Source organism: Monopterus albus, unplaced genomic scaffold (assembly GCF_001952655.1).
Source record: "Monopterus albus unplaced genomic scaffold, M_albus_1.0 scaffold474.1, whole genome shotgun sequence".
NCBI lineage: Eukaryota > Metazoa > Chordata > Actinopteri > Synbranchiformes > Synbranchidae > Monopterus > Monopterus albus.
Window position 1 is genome coordinate 128359 of NW_018128354.1, and position 18922 is coordinate 147280.

The 18922-nt window shown below is 51.3% G+C and overlaps 2 protein-coding genes across 4 annotated transcripts in view; both read right to left on the reverse strand.

Moving 5' to 3' along the window:
* mfhas1 (multifunctional ROCO family signaling regulator 1) overlaps positions 1–13824 on the reverse strand; it is an 18438-nt gene extending 4614 nt beyond the window's left edge. For both annotated transcript variants that reach the window (XR_002273788.1, XM_020587709.1), the window contains exon 1: positions 10205–13824. Coding sequence is in view for 1 of the 2 variants with exons in the window: in XM_020587709.1 (XP_020443365.1) it covers positions 10205–13205 (3001 nt within the window). In the remaining variant the exon portion in view is untranslated. The remainder of the gene's footprint in view (positions 1–10204) is intronic.
* Positions 13825–16511: 2687 nt separating this feature from the next.
* Positions 16512–18908, reverse strand: ppp1r3b (protein phosphatase 1, regulatory subunit 3B). 2 transcript variants are annotated; one of them, XM_020587697.1, is made up of 2 exons: positions 18805–18908; positions 16512–17991 (listed from the first exon to the last, which is right to left on the reverse strand). In XM_020587697.1, exons 1-2 carry the CDS (start codon positions 18825–18827, stop codon positions 17112–17114), a joined length of 903 nt encoding a protein of 300 aa, XP_020443353.1. In that variant the 5' UTR covers positions 18828–18908; the 3' UTR covers positions 16512–17111. The 2 variants fall into 2 exon arrangements, with proteins under 2 accessions (XP_020443353.1, XP_020443354.1); XM_020587698.1 differs by lacking the exon at positions 18805–18908 and adding an exon at positions 18741–18794.
* Between the last annotated feature and the right edge of the window lie 14 nt (positions 18909–18922).

The following is an 18922-nucleotide window of genomic DNA, read 5'->3' on the forward strand; positions in this document are numbered from 1 at the left end:
AAATTTGACTTGATTTGAAATCTGACCGTTTCCTTTATCACAGCCTTAGTAAGAAAACCCACCTGGAACATCAACGTGCACCCTGGGTACAAGAAGACGATCCATTCAGTAAAAGAGGCAGAACAGGCAGTAAACAAGCTGCTCCTCTGACTTGATACTAAATCAATACAACCTATCATCACGTGGGTGTGACTCTCCCAGACTGGCTGATCTGGTTCCAGGTCGACAGCACTGGTTACTGTTCGCCCTCTGCTACACTCTGTGGTGGAGAGCACCACCCTGTGTCCAGCAGCAGCAGCAGCAGACGGCACTCCCCCGTCCATCCATCAGTCCATTAGGACTATTGATCACTTGTGTTGTCTCTGAGGTCTGTCTGCTGTGGAAGCCACATGCAGTCAGGCTACTCGGGTTCACTCCACTATGTGCAGGCTGTGTGTGATCATCCTCAGGGTGTGTCCCCTCTGTGTGAAACTCAGCAGGCTGAGTCTGATACTATGTCCACACACAGTAAAGGCACATAAACATAGACACATGACGATACCTCGCCCATCACCACGTTACACAAGGCTCAGCTGGATCCTGGTGGCTGACAGTCGCAGGACAAAGGAGTGACTGGCAGCGTTTATGTCCCAGTGGAATTTACTTTTACTTTCCTACACGCTCACAGTTTTACAGCCCAGAGAGTCTGAATGAAGCCAGAGTATTTTCAGACTGTGCTGCTGCTCTTTGAGCTCACATGTGGTTCACAACTGGAGGCCTGAATTAGGTCAAAGCCTGGTAACTCCTCCTCCACTGTGACTGAGGGCAGTCGCACAACAACCCACAAAGGCCTGACATCAACACACAGGAATGTGCAGGTCTCACATCTCCCCCCTCCCCCCTGCTCTGACACACCAGCAGGTAGACGCAGCACTCCCTCCTCCTCCTCCTGCAGCCACCTCTCTGGGAGCCGGGTGAGCTCCTTGGGCTAGCAGGCGACACCTTCCACTAACCATCGTGTGGCCGTGCACACTCAGAGACTTCCAGTACACAACCATCATTTCTATGAACACTGATGAAGGACGGTCCTGTCTCTCCTCTCACTGGGAGAAAGATCTGCTCAGCGTGGGCACACACACACACACACACACACACACACACAGTCTCTAAACCAGGTCAGGCTGAGGATGGGGCGGAGCAGGGTGAGCTTCTCCGTCTCCAGGAAACTCCCACGGGATGTTTGGAAACACCAGTGAAGGAGCCTCGCTGAGCTGCATTCACAAATGTCTCCAGGCTGCACAGACATCCGCTTTCACTTCCTCAGTGTGAGTCTGAGGAGGAACTGAAAGACATCTGGGCTCAAGCTGACCGGGCTAGCAGGCGACACCTTACACTAACCATCGTGTGGCCGTGCACACTCAGAGACTTCCAGTACACAACCATCATTTCTATGAACACTGATGAAGGACGATCCTGTCTCTCCTCTCACTGGGAGAAAGATCTGCTCAGCGTGGGCACACACACACACACACACACACACACACAGTCTCTAAACCAGGTCAGGCTGAGGATGGGGCTGAGAACAGAAGATCATATGGGAGGTGAAACCAGTTTATGTCACAGTGTAGAGAGACGATCAGGTCTCAGTGCAGAAACATCAAAGTCATGTGAGAGGTCCCTCAGACACCGTGTCTCTGTCACAGACCGTGTCCACCTGGGAGGGGATTCTTAGGAAATGTCCCAAACATTCACCTCGTCTACGAGCCACCAACCAAACCTAATGGAAACCTGAGACTGTGGCGTCTCGGCTGACGTACTGTGATCTTTCTCCTTCCTCACACCGCGACAGATGGGACACACCGAGTGAAACCCGAGCCCGCCCTCCCCTAATCCTGAGCTCAGGACAAGCGAAGGGGTTAATGTGCAGCAACGTGAATGGATGAGTGAGGAGCAGCTGCTGAAGAGAAGGCCGAAGGCTCAGGCTCAGAGATGATCAGCCATGTCGCACACACACACACTGATCTGAGGGCGGGAAGGTGTGTGCATGTGCCCACAGCTTTCAAAAGCAAGTACATTTACTGAAGTAGTTTACTGGAGTATTTCTATTTGATGCAGCCTCATACTTCTAGTGCACTACTACTTTACTGCAGTACCCGTATGAACAGCTGGAGTTATCTTCTCCCTGTCCAGTGAAAACCTCACATCTCCAAACGTGAATGTTTTGGATATGTTTCTGAATAACTGCTCCTTTGCAGGGAGATTAAATTCTCCTCAGCTACATTAAACAGTTTTTAAAACCCCCGATACAAACACAATGATGTGGAGCAGAAAGCTGCACACAGTTTCTAAAGTGCTCAGAGTAGCACAATACTGGAGCAGTGAAAGTACACAGTAATCCTTGCTGATGATACTTCTGTACTTGTACTTAAGGTACACAGGAGTATTCACAGTGTGGGGTCAGTACTTTTACTGAAGTGAAGGATCTGAGCAGCTCTGTTTAACATGTAAATCATCATCTGAGGCCATAAACACATCAGATCAAATCCATTTCAGCGTTTGCAAACCCTCCTCCATCACCTGTGTACGTGTTCCTCCGAGTACCTGAGGAACCACTGGACAACTTCAGGCCCTGCAGCCGCTGAAGCTGTGAACACAGGACGTGCAGCACTGCTCATACTAATGGTCATTAGCAGACAGCAGTGACTCTCCCACAGCCGCAGGCCGTTGTTACTGCGTCATCTGCCCTGTGTGGAATCCCAGTGTGAGCCCACCGGCCCCAGAGGAGCTGGGCTGAGAGCCGTGTGTGAGATCAACCAGAGAAAAGCAGGATATGTGAAATGGAGCAGGATCAGCCGCAGGATGAGGATGGAGAGTCGGCTGTCAACCCCATCGCTTCAAACACAGCCAGTGAGACGATCCGCTGTGATCAGCAGCTGCACTGATCCTCAGGAATGTGTGGTGACTTCCACAGAGGAAACCGACCAGAAATAACTCGGCCTGGTCCCGCAGCAGGTCTGAGCACTGGTCCAGAGCCTGCAGAGGACTCAGACCAGCACAGGATAAAACAAGGATCAGAAAGAGTCTATTTCAGATGTCACGTCTGAGCAGAGGCGCGAGCTGAAGCTGCTGGTGCCTGAAGAGTTACAGATTCACTGTTTCACTGGGAAACTGATCAACATGGACATGAAACTAGTTCATAGCATTAAAACACGAGACCCTTCAAGCTGCTGAGACACACAGACCCTCAGTGTGGAAACAAAAAACCAACTCATCACTGCTGAAACCTTTGTGTTGGTTTAAACAGCACTGACCCTGCAGCGCACGGCCTACACTTCTGTAACTCTGGAAGCAAAGCACAGAGAACAGATGTTAAAGCGGAGCCTGCAGAGTCTTTGAAGTGTGGATCTATCTTGAGCAGCTGGAGGCCGACACCAGCAGTGTCAGGGATCCACAGTTTACTGGGCTGCACACCGACAAACTGCCAGCTGGTTGTGGTGAGCAGCCAAACACCTCGCCGTGGTCTCCGTCCCGCTGCCACGCTGCTATTTAGCTGTCAGGACTTGGAGCTCCCAGAACCACTGAACGCTCCCTGAAAACTCTGCTTTCTGGGAGAAAGCACAGGAAGACAGAAGCAGGACGTGGACGAGACGTGAGGACACTGAACTCTGCAGCTCATGTCTTTGCATCTAAAGATCTTTTCACATTTCTGAAGAATCACAGGTTTTGTTTTGGTCTCAGTTTGGTCAAATGAACACATCTTTAGGAAACGAGCCAACTAAACTAAGTTTGGGGACATACGAGCACCAGCTTCACCGTGGAAGGACCAGGACAAGGAAACCGGTTTTACAGTGACACCGTGGACATGCAGGAGCTCTAGTGCAGGTTAGACTGAGCATCAAAACACAGGAGGAAACACACATGTTCATGAACTGGTCCCCAACATGACTGAACGGTTTCCATGTGACAATACAATCACAGAAGCCTGATCTGAGAAGGTGATTCATCATCCAGGGTCAACAACATGGCTGCACTGTGGCAGACAACCCAAGTACGGAGCTGCCTACACGTGAGAGAACTTCCTGTCTGATGCTCTGGTGATGACACAGCTCTTTCCTGGGCTGATGAGGTAGCGTTACGTCAGACCTGCCCTGATAAACTGTGTGTTCATCCCATTCCTGCCACCACACCACAGGATTACTGCAGGATGATGTAACAGGATCATCATGGTCTCCACCAGATTAGTCCCCAGCACTGGCATAACAAGAAGTGATGAAGACACCTACAGCGTTTCTGAGTTAGACCGGCGTCCTCTGCTGCTGCCTCCAGCTCGTCTCCAGTCAGACAAAGGACGTTTCAGTGGAATCAGACGAACGGACACGATTCAACATGACGAACCTGAGAGAAAAGCGAGCGCTGTAACTTCTAACTGGACTTAGATTTCTAAGGTTTTTTCAGTTTACTATGACCTGGATGACTGAGAATCTGCACAGACCGTAACTTTAAGCTTCACATCCTGGAGACAGTTTCCTCAGACGCTTTAAAACGCTCCAGCTGTTTCTAATACGTCTCAAATCAAAGCACAGTTTCATCACTTCAGTCTCCTCCCAATAAACCGGCGGCGTGCGCTGTTCAGACACGTCTCACATCCTCCGTCTCAGTGACACCTCACACCGTGGGAGCAGCCGACAGAGAACTCATCCCCGCTCTCCACCGCTGTGCAGTGACACTCTGCTTCTCCTGTTTGGAGTCGATCCCATAAACAAAACTAAAAGTCAAAGGTCCATCACACACGTGTAGCTCAGGCCTGTTTGTGACCCCTGGGACGGGGGCCGGCCCCTAAACTCAGTGGCTCAACAAGCTGAGTATCACTTTGTCAGACCGGTCATATTAACAACTTACAGAAGCTTAAAGCACCACAGCGGTTTGTTACCAGGACCATCCCCATGACTCCAGTGTGCGCTCACCCCTTACTGATCCTGTCAGTCCAGCTGTGCCTATGTACTGTCATTAAATCAGCCCTTTGCTTATTCGCTGCTGGCCCTCATTAGTCAGAAACAATCCTCCTGACCCGGTTCCAGCCCCCCCTCAGCTCTGAGTCTTAGAGATTTTAAAATCTGCACAGGAAACATGAATTTGGTTCTGGGTTTAACTGTTGTTTCCACAAAAGCTATGAGACAATGAGAGACCTTAAGGAGAGACCTCACCCAAAGACAGAGACGAAGAATAAAACGATGACTCTAACTCGCTGGTTTGTTTGCAGTGGCTCTGTCAGCACATGGACTTCTGCAGCCGACCGGGGCAGGAATAAACCTGGTGGGTCTGTACTGTCATCTCTGTATCCCCCGCTGTCTGTTGGGACCAGCATTATCAACGTGTTAATCAGAGGTTAAAGCCGTACGACATGAAACCAAGTCTGTTAGTGTTAAAACAGACCGTGCTCCTAGGAGCTGCTGTAACAGTGACCTCTGAGCTGACTGCACATCTGGTTTATGTCAGTCTGTAAAACCAGGCCCAGTCTGTTAAAGTGAGGCTCAGATCAGTGAAAGGTTCAGTGAAACACACGTTCAGACTAATAGCTGTCGCAGGTTGGCAATAACCAGCTCAGGTGTTGGCTGAGGAGCGAAGCCTGAAACTGAAACAGGTCGACAACAAGAAAACAAACGTGTGAGTGTGACCAGTGGGAGGAGACAGTCTGCAGGGAGCCGACACCTGAGGGACAGGCTGGTCACAGTGAGTCACAGTGAGTCACAGCTCAGCTACTGGATCTGTGGCTCGGTTTAATCCCACTGATCCTCCAACTGGATGAAGAGGAGCTGCCTGAGCAGCAGGGAGTCACACTGAGGTCGCCAGAGAGGGAAAGTGCTCCCACACTCGAGCCTGATACACGTGTGCTCAGCAGCTCCACCGTGCACACACAGAGCTGCAACCGCAGGCTGGTCAACAGAAAGTTTATCTGTCCCAACAATCCATTTGCCATTTGAGCCTTTGTCCAAGGGGAAACACCTGCAACACAAACCTCTGGGTTTGGACCATGAAAGGAAGCAGCCAGTGATTTAGTCCGTTTGTCTTTCTTCCTCAGGAAACGTGAGGCCCGTCTGTTTCCAGCAAACAGAGCACGGCCTCACTGTGCACAGCGTGCTCTGCTAGCTGCTGTCGGTGGACAACAGTGGAGGTCTACGACACAGAGCGATAAGCTGAACCAGGGTCTGGACTCACATGTTCATCGTTGCTTCTAGTATCTGGATGGGACTTGTGCACAGTGACAACAGAGCCAATCAGTTATCCTCTACACTGACAGCAATCAGCAGCTGCACCTGGACAGGACCCAGACCCAGACAGGATGGACACTGACAGCAATCAGCTGCTGCACTTGGACAGGACCCAGACCCAGACAGGATGTGGACAGAACCTGGACAGGACGTGGACAGCACGTCTCCTGTCAGCACATTAACAGACAGGAGACATGCTGTGAAACACCCTTAAAACAGACGCTAACCACCAGTGACTGACACTGCTGCTGTTTACATTAAGGCACAATGGGCCATTTTACTGTGGGGTGAGGATAAAGAGCAGCAGTGTGCTACAGCCAACAAAGGCCACGATGTCCAACACTGACATGTCCACCAGTTAAAGTGAGGCTGGACACTGGGGTATCTCTGGATGTCTGCACTGTCAAAGCTGAACCTGTTTCTGTGTCTGTCTGTCTGTCTTGGGGTCAACCTGACAGTCCAGTGAGGCTCAGGGAACATGTGGCTCTGCTCTGACGTGAACATCCAGTGACCTACAGTCAGCTCTTCACTCAAACCTGTGGATGAAGAGGAGTGATTATCAAACAACAGGAGAAGAATAATGCACAGAAGACAAACAGTTTAGTCTGCTCTGCTCTGCGGAGCCCGAACTCACCATCAACACGCTGCAGCCATAAATATCATGTCCATAAAAGGCCAGACAAACCACGCTGCTCTCTGCCAGGAACTGAGACGTCTCTGTACAGAGACACGTGTCTGTGCACTCAGACACTGGGTTGACCTGCAGGTAGATCCAGCACAGCGTGCCGTTGTCCCAGCTGCAGACGGACTTGGAGACAAGTGTTTGAAGCGATTCATGTCAGTGGGTTTGGGAAGGAGCGGTTCGACCCAACACACACTGTGTTTGGTCCTCGAGTCTCTATAACAGAGTGCAGGGTTAGCACGACCCACAGCGCTGCCTCCTGCACTCGTCACACTTTACAGACTGGGAACCAGATGCAGCCGTCAGAGCCCCGTTGTTTATGGTCACCTCCTTCTCCACCTGTATCCACTTCCCTAATCCAACACACCCGTTTCCCTGCTCTGAGTGCAGCTGAGCTCCAACTATAAAACATCAGAGAGAAACTTGGGACTTCACATGAATGAATGACGCGGTGAGGAAACTGAACCGAGCTGCTTCCACTGAAGCAGAAAGTGCACTCTGTGAGGAACCTGTGTCTTATCAGGCCCTCAGATGTGACTCGGCCATAAACTGACTCATTAAACCTCAACGCTGGAATCACACACAGACTCTGTCGTCACATCCAGGCTCAGACGCCAACACAAGCCAGTGTTTCCTGCCAGTTTCTGTCTGGGTTTACTACATGGCACAGTCCTCTGGCTTGGCGTTACACAGCACCAACTAATCGTTTTCCTTGGTCAAACCTTTAAAAAGCCTAAAACTCACTGCTGCAACCAGGAGCTTCGAAGTCCACCTGAGCACGGCCGGGCATCTGTTCTGTCTGTGTCTTAGATCTGACTTGATTCTCTGCAGCACTTTTTAAAATGAGGCGGTTCAGTCAGGTGCCAGGTTACATACACATTTATAGGAGTGACACCCAAATCCTCGGTTTACACAAGCACATGAACCCCCCCCCACACACACACACACACACAAAGCCAAACTGTTGCTGACTCATCCTTTGCTCCTAATTGATCATTCCAGCTCTAAAAGCCTGTTTCACAGCTCCACATTAAAAACACTGAATCACTTCTTTACATTATTTAATCACATAGTGTGATTTCTACATGGAAACCCAGCGTCTGACTGTGGATCACACTCTCTCTCTCTCTCTGGGTGTGAAAACGCACCAAACTCCCAGAGCCACTACAGGAGCCCGGCCCTCTGGGAGCCCGTGTGCATTAGTGTAATCACAGGTCTACATCCTGGACCACAGTACCACATTGAGGCTTCAGTACGCCACCATAAAAGCTAAAAACCTGAGAGGCTCGTGCTGAATGACTCAGACAGGAAGTAATCCACAGAGACAGGGACAGGCTCTTTGAGCAGGAGCAGAGGCAGAAGAGGCAAGAGCACATCTGTACCTAAATGAAATAAGTCAGACGGGTATACCGTAAGAGCAGAGCAGGTGTAGGAACAGCTGAGACAGCGCCAGTCATGTCTGTAAAACCAGCTGAGCTACACGACTGTTTCCACCGACATTTATCTTTGGCAGTGAGGATGAACCTCGGGGCACTGATCCACTGCTCAGTGACATGAGGACGCCGCCTGAAGCTCAGGCAAAGCCTAAATAAGGAAGATCCTTCTAGCCAGGATTCATGCTTCACTCCTGCTCCACCTTTACTCTCCCTCGGTTCCCCACACTGTCAAATTCACCTTCACTCATCTGTCGTCTTCTGGCCGGTGACCGTCCTCCCCGTGTTTCTCCAGCTGACCCGTTTGTCAGTCTGTCCTTAAATATCACCTGTTTCTGCCATAGTGCCTTCCAGACCTGCAGCGACACAACCCACCTCCACCTCCTTCAGTGGTCAAATCAGTAAACTTTGTTTTAGTCTCTGTTGAGCTGCCACATGTTCTAGCATCAAAACAAACAGTGCAGAGACATTTCTGCTGACAAAGCCAAAAACAGGCAGTTAGCCAGGCTAAGCCTCAGCCAAGCTAAGCCAAGCTAAGCTAAGCTAAGCTAAGCCAAGCTAAGCTAAGCTAAGCTAAGCTAACCAACCAGCTGCTGAGCTTCTCATGTACTGTACAGACAAGAGCAGGATCAGTCTGAACGTCTGAGTCTCAGAAAGATAAAGAAACAAGTGAAGTAAATTAAATAAGACAAAGAGCAGCAGGAGTCCTCTGCACAGCTTCAGCTTCACGAGTCTGAGCTCCACATCAGGTCTGTAGAGAAAAGCTGGAAGCTGCAGACACATTAACGTGTCCAGAACCCAGTAACCTGTGGTTGAAGCTGTTAGCATCTGACAGATGCCTCCACATCATATCACGTTACAGAGCTACCAGCCAGAGGCGCACAGACAGCAGGTCAGGCCGTGGCTCTGAGGACCCTGGTCTATAGCTGACCTAATACCCCCCGCCCCCTCTGACCGAGCTTCTGACTGTAAAAGTATGAAGTCATCTGGCTGCAGCTGGTTAATGGGTGATGCAGACGTTCCTCTAGGTTCATCTCACTCTGTTACAGTAGCGTGGAGAGGAAAACAGAGCTGAGCACACAGAGACGACCAGGACCACAGTGCAGCGAGGTGCAGCTTTCAGCTCTCTGTGCTTCATCACACAGTCCCAGGCTGCTCCTGGTTTCTTTACACACAGCTGACTGATCACGTGACCTGCACATCACCATGGAGACCAAGAAAACAGAACAACACCAGCATCATCTTTTTTACAAGACAAATCATTCAGCCTGACAGGAAACACACTCTCCTCCCTCAGCGAGGCTGCAGCTCCTCTTCCTGCCAGAAACATTCAGCTGCTGATTTCAGTCTCCACTCACTGGTTAGCGTTACCGTGTCACAGCTTCCTAAAGCTCTGTGGTCTGAATGACCTTTCCTCCTACCAACTGTTAGGAACCCAAAGACATCAGAGCTGTACTCAGGTCAACATGAACAACTGGGAAACGAGCAGCAACACAAGTCTGGAGATGGAGCCGACTCTTTTACTACACTAGTCAAATGCAAACTCATCTTTGTGGAGGAAAATATCTATCACAGTAAAGCTGCAACAAAAAGAGGGAAAAAGAAAATGAAAGTGCAGGAAGAGGAAACAGCCCAGAGATGTGCTGACTCGTCAATAAACCTAAGTACTGATTTGTAGTGTATTACCTGTATATTACATAAGATGTGTTATACTGCTGGTGTCTATGACGTGCACATCAGCGGGCTGTTTATAAAGAGGCCACAAACAGGCTCAGACTTGCTGCTGTACCCTGACAGCTGGAAACATCTGGTGAACTGTGAAGGAATGACAGAGGATTTACCTGGAAAGGCGTGTGGGCTGGACGACCCTCTCTTGAGGCACTTGGAGCAGAGGATATGTACCGAGTAGTGCAGGCCAGGCCACTCCTGCAGCAGCACATTCAGCTCCTCCACCAGCGGGGTGATGGCCTGCCATGCGGTCCAGATGTTGGGCAGCGAGGCGTGGCTGGCGATGGATAGTGTCTCTGTCTGCAGATTCCCTCTGGACGGCTGGTGACTGATGACCACGGGGACTTTACCTCGATATGCCAGGATCTGACGCCTGCCGTCCGACCTCTGGACCACGTGGCTGTTGATCTGCACACTGAAGCGGGAGAACAGCCCGGGAGGAAACAGGAAGGGGAAGCTGTACTGGATGTGCAGCTGCTCCACAGAGAAGGCGTGACAATGGGGCAGACAGCTCCCATCGGCCGAGGCCTCCGCCCGGAGCTCCTCGTTGCTGACGTAGCTGGGGAACTTGTACCACGCCGTGGCTCCATTCAGAGGCTTGCTACGGGGTTTGTTGATGCAGTAGCAGATGCCCATCTTCTCCAGCAGCTCCATGACGAGGTGCAGGTCCTGCTGGGTCTGGATGAGTGGCCTGAGGAGCAGGCGGATGATGTTGGAGGGCAAAAGGCCGTGCTGGAGGAATCCCTCCACATGGTGCTGAAGATGGTTCACCCTGAGGTTCTCACCCTTCTCGTCCTCTATAACCAGACTGACCCTGCTTTTGTCCCCCCTCTCCCCCTCAGCCAGCAGCCGGTCCAGCAGAGTGGACTCATCCCTCTGGAAGAAGACATTAAGGATTGCAATGAAACGTGGCAGGTTGTGAAACACATACTCCTTCAGGGTGAGGCTGTCCTCAAAGTAGAGCAGCTTCCCGCTCTCATGCAGGTAGGATAAGGCGCTCTGTAGTCGGTCCTCTGTGAGCCCCACCTGGAGGCCCAGACGGGCCGAGTCCCACCAGGAGAGCCACAGGTCTTTGGGCTTAAAGTGCAACTCCTCCAACATCTGCCAGGACTTTGGCAGCACACGGTGGAGGTTGGGGAAGATCTCCCTGTGGTCTGCGACAGACATGAGCTTCTCCCTCAATCTCTGGATGTTCATCTGGTTCTCGGTGCAACTGACACTCAAGACTGGAGACAGGATCTGCAGCCGGTGGTTCAGCATGTACTGCAGCTGAGCTTTCCTGCGCCTCAGGTTCCTGTCTGAGACTCCGTAGAAAAGGACGTGGGGGCTGGAGGTGCGGACGTTGTAGCCCTGCTCCAGTGCCTGGTCCACCTGCAGAGCCAGGTTCCTCAGGGTCCGCCTGTCCTTCTTCTCCTGCAGACCGATCTGTCTGTGGATGTCCAGACTCTTCTCCTCCAGCTCCGCCTCCTCACACAGGTCTGTGTGTGTGCCCACCAAGCACACAACAGTATGGGGCACTTTGGCAGCGAGGAGGTGCAGGAAATACCCGACATGGGCGTAAAAGTTTTTGGGAGAATATGTTTTGAGATTGACAACAAGGATGTAGAGAGCACCGGGGGACAGGAAAAAGGGTTTGATGAGGTCATAGTTTTGCTTCCCTGACAAGTCGTACACTAGAAATGTGAGACAGCGCTCAGCATCTGCCACCCAGTTAGTGACTTCGATTCCTCCGTTTCCCTTGATCCCTTGGGCCTCCTGCTGACTGCCAACCACGCTCTGCCTCAGCCGGGTTTTCCCAGCGCTCTGCATTCCCATCAGGACCAGTTTCAGTCGCGGCTTTACAGCAAGCTGTGAATGTGCGAGCTCCTTCTGATAGGCTGCGATGTAAGGGATCCCCTTCATACACACCTCATATGGAGGCTGGATGAGAGGGTTGTCCTTCACCTTCCAGATGTTCACATTGGACAGCTTTCCAAAGTTATCTGGAAGTATGGCTATTTGGTTACCCTGTAAAACAAGCTCCTCCAACTTGTCCAGCTCCACGACAGAGTCAGGCAGAAAGCTGATGCTGTTATTATCCAGCCAGAGGTTCGCCAGCTTCCCCAGCTGCCCGATGCCCTCTGGAATATGAGTCAGTTTATTCCTGCTTAGGTAGAGTTCCTCTAATCCTGTGATGCTTAAAATCACATGGGGGAAGTTCTCAAACTCATTAGAGGACAAATTGATCATTTTGAGTCTTTGTAGGTTTCCAAACGAAGGCGGAAGCGCTGTGAGGTTGTTCCCGTCCAGCATCAGGCTCTCCAGGTTGTGCAGGTGACAGAATGTGTCAGGTAATGTGGACATGTGGAGACAGCTGAGCCACAGGATTTTGATGGACTGCAGCTTCATGACGTCTGCTGGTAACACCTCAAACTTGTTCCCGGAGCAGTCGAGTTCCTCCAGCTCGCTGAGGGCCAGGATCTCAGGGGGGAACTGGTTCAGCTTGTTGTGATCTGCATCCAGAGTGCGCAGCCTGGCGAGGCTGGAGAAAGTCCTGGGCAGGTTGTGCAGATCGTTGAAACTAATGTCCAGTTCCTCCAAAAACTGAAGTGCTCCAATCTGAGCTGGCAGATACTGGATTTTGTTGTGACTGATGCATAGCTTCTTCAGCCCCTTCAGGTGGCCCACACCTTCGGGGAGGCTTCTCAGGCAGTTGTGGCTCATGTCCAGCTCCACCAGCTGCCCCAGTTCAAACACCACCAGGGGGACAAAGGTGAACTTATTCCTGCGAAGGATGAGGATGCGCAGGTTGTTGAGGGCGGCCCCCAGCCCGTCGGGTAGCTCCTGCAGGGAGTTGTTGCCCAGATTGAGCACCTCTATCTCTGCTATATCCTCAGGCAGTATGATCTGGTTGTTTTTGGAGCAGAGGGTGAGCTGGCGCAGGTTGCTCCGCAGCTTCCTGGAGCGCAGGGCGGCGTCCCTCCACAACCTGGCCGTTTTCAGATTGTTCTCCTTGTCCTCCATGGCGTTACAGCCCGACCCCTCCTCCTCCTCCTCCTCCTCGTCGTCGTCCTTGTTTTCATTGAGAGTTTTCATGGCTCCGGAGCGGCCAGCATGGTGGAGGGGGTCCTGCATAGATCAGCACGCTCATCAACAATAAACCCTCCGTCAGGCACGGCAGAAAGGCCAGGTTCTGTCGAGAAATGATCGAGCTTTTCAACGGGACCAGACGGAGTGTGTGTGTCCGCGGAAGCATCCTTTTCTCCTGCGCCACTCAGCGCACAATGAAAGCAAACCACCGTCGTCACTGCTCCGCGTCTAATCCCAAACCAGAGGTCCGGTGCGTTTCGGTCATCACCGGCGTCCCCATCGCCACAGAGCCCGTCCTCTGGATGCTGGTTTGTGGATCGATCCGCGGGTTTCTGGGGGCTTTCCGAGCAGCTCCGTGTATTCCTGGCAGTGCAGAGTGGAAACGAGGCGGCAGCAGCTCACACTGCGTCAGATCTGTGCACACTGCTCCTCCCTTCCTCCGCCCTTTCTCCTCTTCCTCCTCCTCTCTCCTCCGTCTGGCACTGCGGTCACGCCAGGCGCTGCACGGCTGAATTCATGGGAAGTTTGTGGTAGTGTCATAGAAACGGCTCCGAGGCTGCTGGAGCTCAGTGCGCACGTCTCTGCTCCTCAGATCAGCTTTATGTGCTCGCTGGAGTAGGAGAGGGACGAGGTGACAGCTCCACGTCCGGCGGTGGACAGCTCCATAGCCCGCTGCACTGGCTCCTCATCCCTTCTGCTGTTTTATTTAGGCTGCCTCCCATATAAACTGTCATTATTAAAGTTAGTGCACAGAAAGAGTCGCCGCCAACATCCGGGTTTCAACATAACGACAGCGTCTTTCATTTGGAACATTACACGTCTTCGTCACAGTAAGTTGATGATATAATGAACAGACAAGTGATTCATGTGCAGTAAATACAGACCAATGGAAAACAGAACGATTTACACGATAAAGCAGGAAAATATAAGGCAGCTGTTCACTGATTGGCCAGAGGGAGGACTCTGTCTCCACCTGGTGGTCATGACGTGGAGGTACGTTTCCCACACAACACTAAGCCTGAGGCACAAGCAGAAAAGCAGCAAGTGGAAGAGAAAAATAACTAAACATTAACAGTGACAATAAAGTGTTGTACTTTAATCAGTAGAATACTTTACAAACCATACTTAGTACAGTATAATACAACATCTACTCCATCACCCTGTACAAATAATATCACATTTACCAGGTTTATGTCTCTGAAGACTTTGGTAGTGACTGATATGACGTATTCTGATTTTTCATACATCAGCAAAACAGTCTACAAACATTTTCACGTTGTCCTTTGGATTCTTCAGTGTAAACACAAATATCAGCATCAGCTACTTCAAATTCAACTTGACTGTGCAAACAGTGGTGTGAAATCTTTCTGAAGTGATTGTACGGCCTCAGTCTCTGTGGGCCGTGCCAAAGGTTGATCAGGACGTTTCTCTGGAAAAACCAGCTGCTCCAGATTAATAAAACCCATTCAGTGGAGGTGAACACAGAAATCTGTCCAAAGATCCAACATGCGTCTGTTTGTTTTTGTTACCTGTGACCTGCAGCTTCAGAAACAACCTGAAACATATTCTGAAATATGTCACGAAATCACATGAAAAACGGGTTTTTCACCTTTTGCATGTGAACAATAGTGTGAAATGTGATTCACACATGATCAGTGCAGAGTTCTTTGTAACGTGAACGACTCTGGTTGATGTGACCTGGTCACCTCCACCTGACCACTTTACCGGCCTTGCTCTTCCGTAGAGGGCAGATGGCAGCTGGACGCCCACCGTTCACTCATATTACAAGTGAACCTGTACATGGTTCATCTGCTCATCTGAGTCCTAACGCTAAGGCCACAGGAGCAGAGACACTGTGACACTCGTCTGTACAAGAACGAGACCAGGATGGGTTTGGACTTTAACAACAGAAAACCTGATACAAAAAAATGCCAAAAGTGAGCTGATGTTAACTTTATTCTGCTAAAATAAGAAACTGTTGACACATAGGGAACATTTATAGTGGCCTGGGCAGCTGCACACAGTCCTGATCCAGTTTACTGTAGATGTACAGTGTAGATGCACACACAGTCCTGATCCAGTTTACTGTAATCCAGTTTACTGTAGTGTAGATGCACACACAGTCCTGATCCAGTTTACTGTAGATGTACAATGATCATATACTTGGAACCAACGTGAGCAGCCCAGGGATGAGGGGCCCTGCAGGAGCAGCCCCCTGCTGCTTCCTCTGGCGCCGTGGTAAATCAGACTACACCTGTGAATACTGCAGTAACACACACCCATGGAGTTTTCATGTGGCTGTGGAGCCCACACATCAGCTGCTGGTTGGCTGAGACGACATGAGGGTCCCACATTCATGCTGCACTCAGGATGAGCTGTAGTCACTGTGGTGATGCTCCAACTCTCTCTAGCGCCACCATCGGGTTCTGTCATGGACACAGCTCAGTGAACTCCACCTACACCAGAGTCGTGTCCTGATTCAACCCAGATTTAAGGCGACAGAAGAATTCACTGGTTAAAACTGCTTCCCCCCCAAACTCCTTTATCACCGAGTACTGTCGTGGTATTAAAGAGATGTGAGCTCTAGCTAGTTGGTACATGTGAGGCTTGTGAGTGTAACCTGTACAAATAAAGCCAGAAATGTTCTGTTGAACCAGGAGCTCACCCAGGACACTGCTGCAGGACTTGACCTTCATGAAGAAGATGAACGACACATTACAAGTTAAAATATCCGACTTTATTGACCAGCATTTCTTCAATCACAAACATCCATTCAGACATTAAATACCTGCATGCAGACACATCCCAAATCCACACCCGGTGAAAACCCCAACAACACGACCAGTGTGGTTCTTCTTCAGTGGCTTTGTGTGCAAACGTGGCAGGTTAAAACACTGAAACATGAGGAGCTGATAAAAACCAGGACTCACCAGACTAAAATAGGGGGTGAGTCCTGCACGGCCTCTCACTGTGTGACAGGCTCCTACAAGTCTTCTGGGTCACATTTCTAAAATTAATAAAATCTACATGAATTGCACGTTGTTTGTAAGTGAGCAGCTGCTAGAGGCTGATGGCCAGACTGCCAGGCCCGACTGTGACAGAGGAACTCGGTCATGTTGGGCAATCACCTGAACCAGCAGCTCCTGTCAATCATTAAGCCGCCAGGTTGGGCTGAGGCTGCACGCCCACTGGTCCCACCAGCAGCCCAATGGTTCGCTAGCTGAGTAATTATTCCTGTACAGTGTTGTTCAAGTGTATTTCATACAAAAATGCCTAACATTTATTTTCTGATTTCTCGTCACAGCGAACTGAGCGTCTCTGGCTTTTGCACCGGAGGCCAAACTATGACTAACAGCAGCCTGGACACTCTCAGTCTGCAGGGTCCGGCCACCTGACCCCGTCTCCTAGGCAACCCCGTTTACACTGTGATTAACAATAGTTCATTGTGAGGATGAACTCAGTGACGACGTGTTTCCCACAGCAGTGACGTGAAGCCCCCCCCCCAGACCACCCTCACCTCCAAGATGTGTGTATGACACTAGACAAAACAAAACCCTGGCAACAGCTGTGTTTCCCACCTATGTAACAGTGAAAATGCAGTCGGAGAGAATGACCTGGACCTAAAGCTGACTGGGGCGGTGCCCCGGTGCATTGTGGGACAGCGAGGGCTGCACAGGACACAGTGTGATGTCTCCTTATACATGAGACAACTCAAAGGAAAAAACAGTGTGAAGATGAACTGACAGTGAAACATGAAACAGCTGTTGGTGCAGCTCCGGTCCAACGGACCAGGTGGAGCATTTAAATCCCCACGTGCCCCCCACCCGACCCCACCCCACTAAAACCAGATGTTTAAAACTGACGAGTCTGCAGGTGAGTGACAACCCAACACGAGTTCTGACTGTGGACCTTCTGGTGACAGCCCTGAGGAAGCCGCCTGCTCCGACAGGCTCAGTAGTACGGGCCGATGTTCTCATAACCGGCATAGCTCGGCCAATCGGGGAACAGCCCGTGTGAACAGGTGGGGCTGCCGTATCGGTCGAAGTGAATCTCAAAGTCCAAGGCGTCAGCGCGGCGGCTGGAGGCATCCTGGTGGCTCCTCTTCATGGAGGACCAGATGATCCTGTAGTTGCTACCCTGGTTGCTGTCCCAGTGCTCGCAGCCGCCCACCTCGTAGCAGATGGCGAACTCGATGCACTCGTGAGGCCGCAGCTCCTCAGGCAGAGGCACATCGAAGGAGAAGGTGTCGCTGTACGAGCAGGGATACGCATCCTTCAGGTACACACAGTCCACATCTGTGTGGCTCTTCCAGCCGTCGAAGGTCACACGCAGCTTCACCGACTTCTCAAAGGACACGTTTCTGACTTTAACGGTTCCCGCCAAGGCCTTCTCTTTCAGCACGCAGTGCTCCAGGCAGACGTAGTTCCTCTCCAGGCTCTGACGGAAGCGCAGGTAGTCTGAGGAGGGCTGAGTGAAGTCCAGCAGCAGTTTGTCCTCCTCGGCCGCAGCACAGAGCGCGGGCCTCAGCAGCTCCTGGATGTTCAGAGGGATGCCGATGGGGTCGCTGAACTCTGAGAAGGTCTTCACCATGGTCAGAGACAGGCCTTGGTGGTCTGCAAACGTCACCTGTTTCTTGGCTCTTCCTGCGTTTCTGCTGCAGGCTCGGCTGTCCTCAGGCCCGGTCTGGTCCACACAGCGGGAGCGCTGAAATCTCAGGCACGAGTTCAGAGCAGGCTCGCATGTTTTGGAAGGCGTCCTGTAGACAAACTCCTCTTTGGACAGGTACAGAGGAAAAGCCATGTCGATCGGCATGGTGGGCTGCAGAGGAGACCTGGGGGGAGGATAGACAGCTGTTAGTGGTCATCAGTGAAAACAGAACACACACACATAAACTGCACTGAGACACTGAGACTAGCTCAGTGTTTCTGCTGAGGATGTGCAGCGACCAGAGGTCACAGGTCACAGCCTGCTGTCGCCCACAAATCATTAGTTGTGCTTGAAGTCTGGTGAAAATCTGAGTTCCTCTTCACGTGCACACACAAAACACTGCAAAACATCCAATGCAACCCTGAAGGTTTACAACCAACAACTACTCTATGTAGCCCTGAGATCCTGGATTCATCCGCCACTGAAAATAGTCCCCAACACATGCACTACCTCCTCCTGTTTGTTTGAAACCCCACATTACTGAAGAGCCACAATGAATGGTAAATTAACTGTTTATGTCCCTGGCACTAATATTAATAAACCAATTAACCAAGACATACAGTGAACAATGGAGAAGAAACATTCACTCCGTGTCCGCTGAACAAACAGCCAGACGCGCACGTCCCCTACTTTGTTACATGTCACGGAGCTCAGTCTCCTCACACTGGTCCCCCTGGTCGAGCCAGCTCCCCACTGAACCGGGGACAGCTTCTACCAGCCGGTGTCCCCCCCAATAACCACAGGCTGCGTTAACCACCTGGCTCACTGCGCAGACATGAACCCAAATCAAACCAGCTCCAATTTAAACTAAGGCGGGGGCCGAGCAGCGGGCAGACCACCGACAGGTCGGGGGTGGCTGAGAGAAGTTCTCACCCCAACACGTGTAACGCGCAGAGGAACCAAGCTGCTGGACGCTAATGACGAGCGGCCACTTTACCTGGAGCGGTTCCTCAGGAGCATGTGGCGGTGTCCTGGCCCTGTCCTGGCCGTGTCCTGGCGGTGACGCGCCGGCTCCTGACCACCCGCAGCTGTGAGGACGAGCCCGTTCCGTCACG

What these genes read in the sequence shown, in the direction of transcription:
- ppp1r3b (XM_020587697.1), bottom strand. Translation starts at nt 18,827, where the DNA reads ATGCTCCTGAGGAACCGCTCCAG. An exon ending in CTCCTGAGGAACCGCTCCAG is followed by an intron (nt 17,992 to 18,804) that starts GTAAAGTGGCCG and finishes TCCTCCCCCCAG; the next exon opens with GTCTCCTCTGCAGCCCACCA.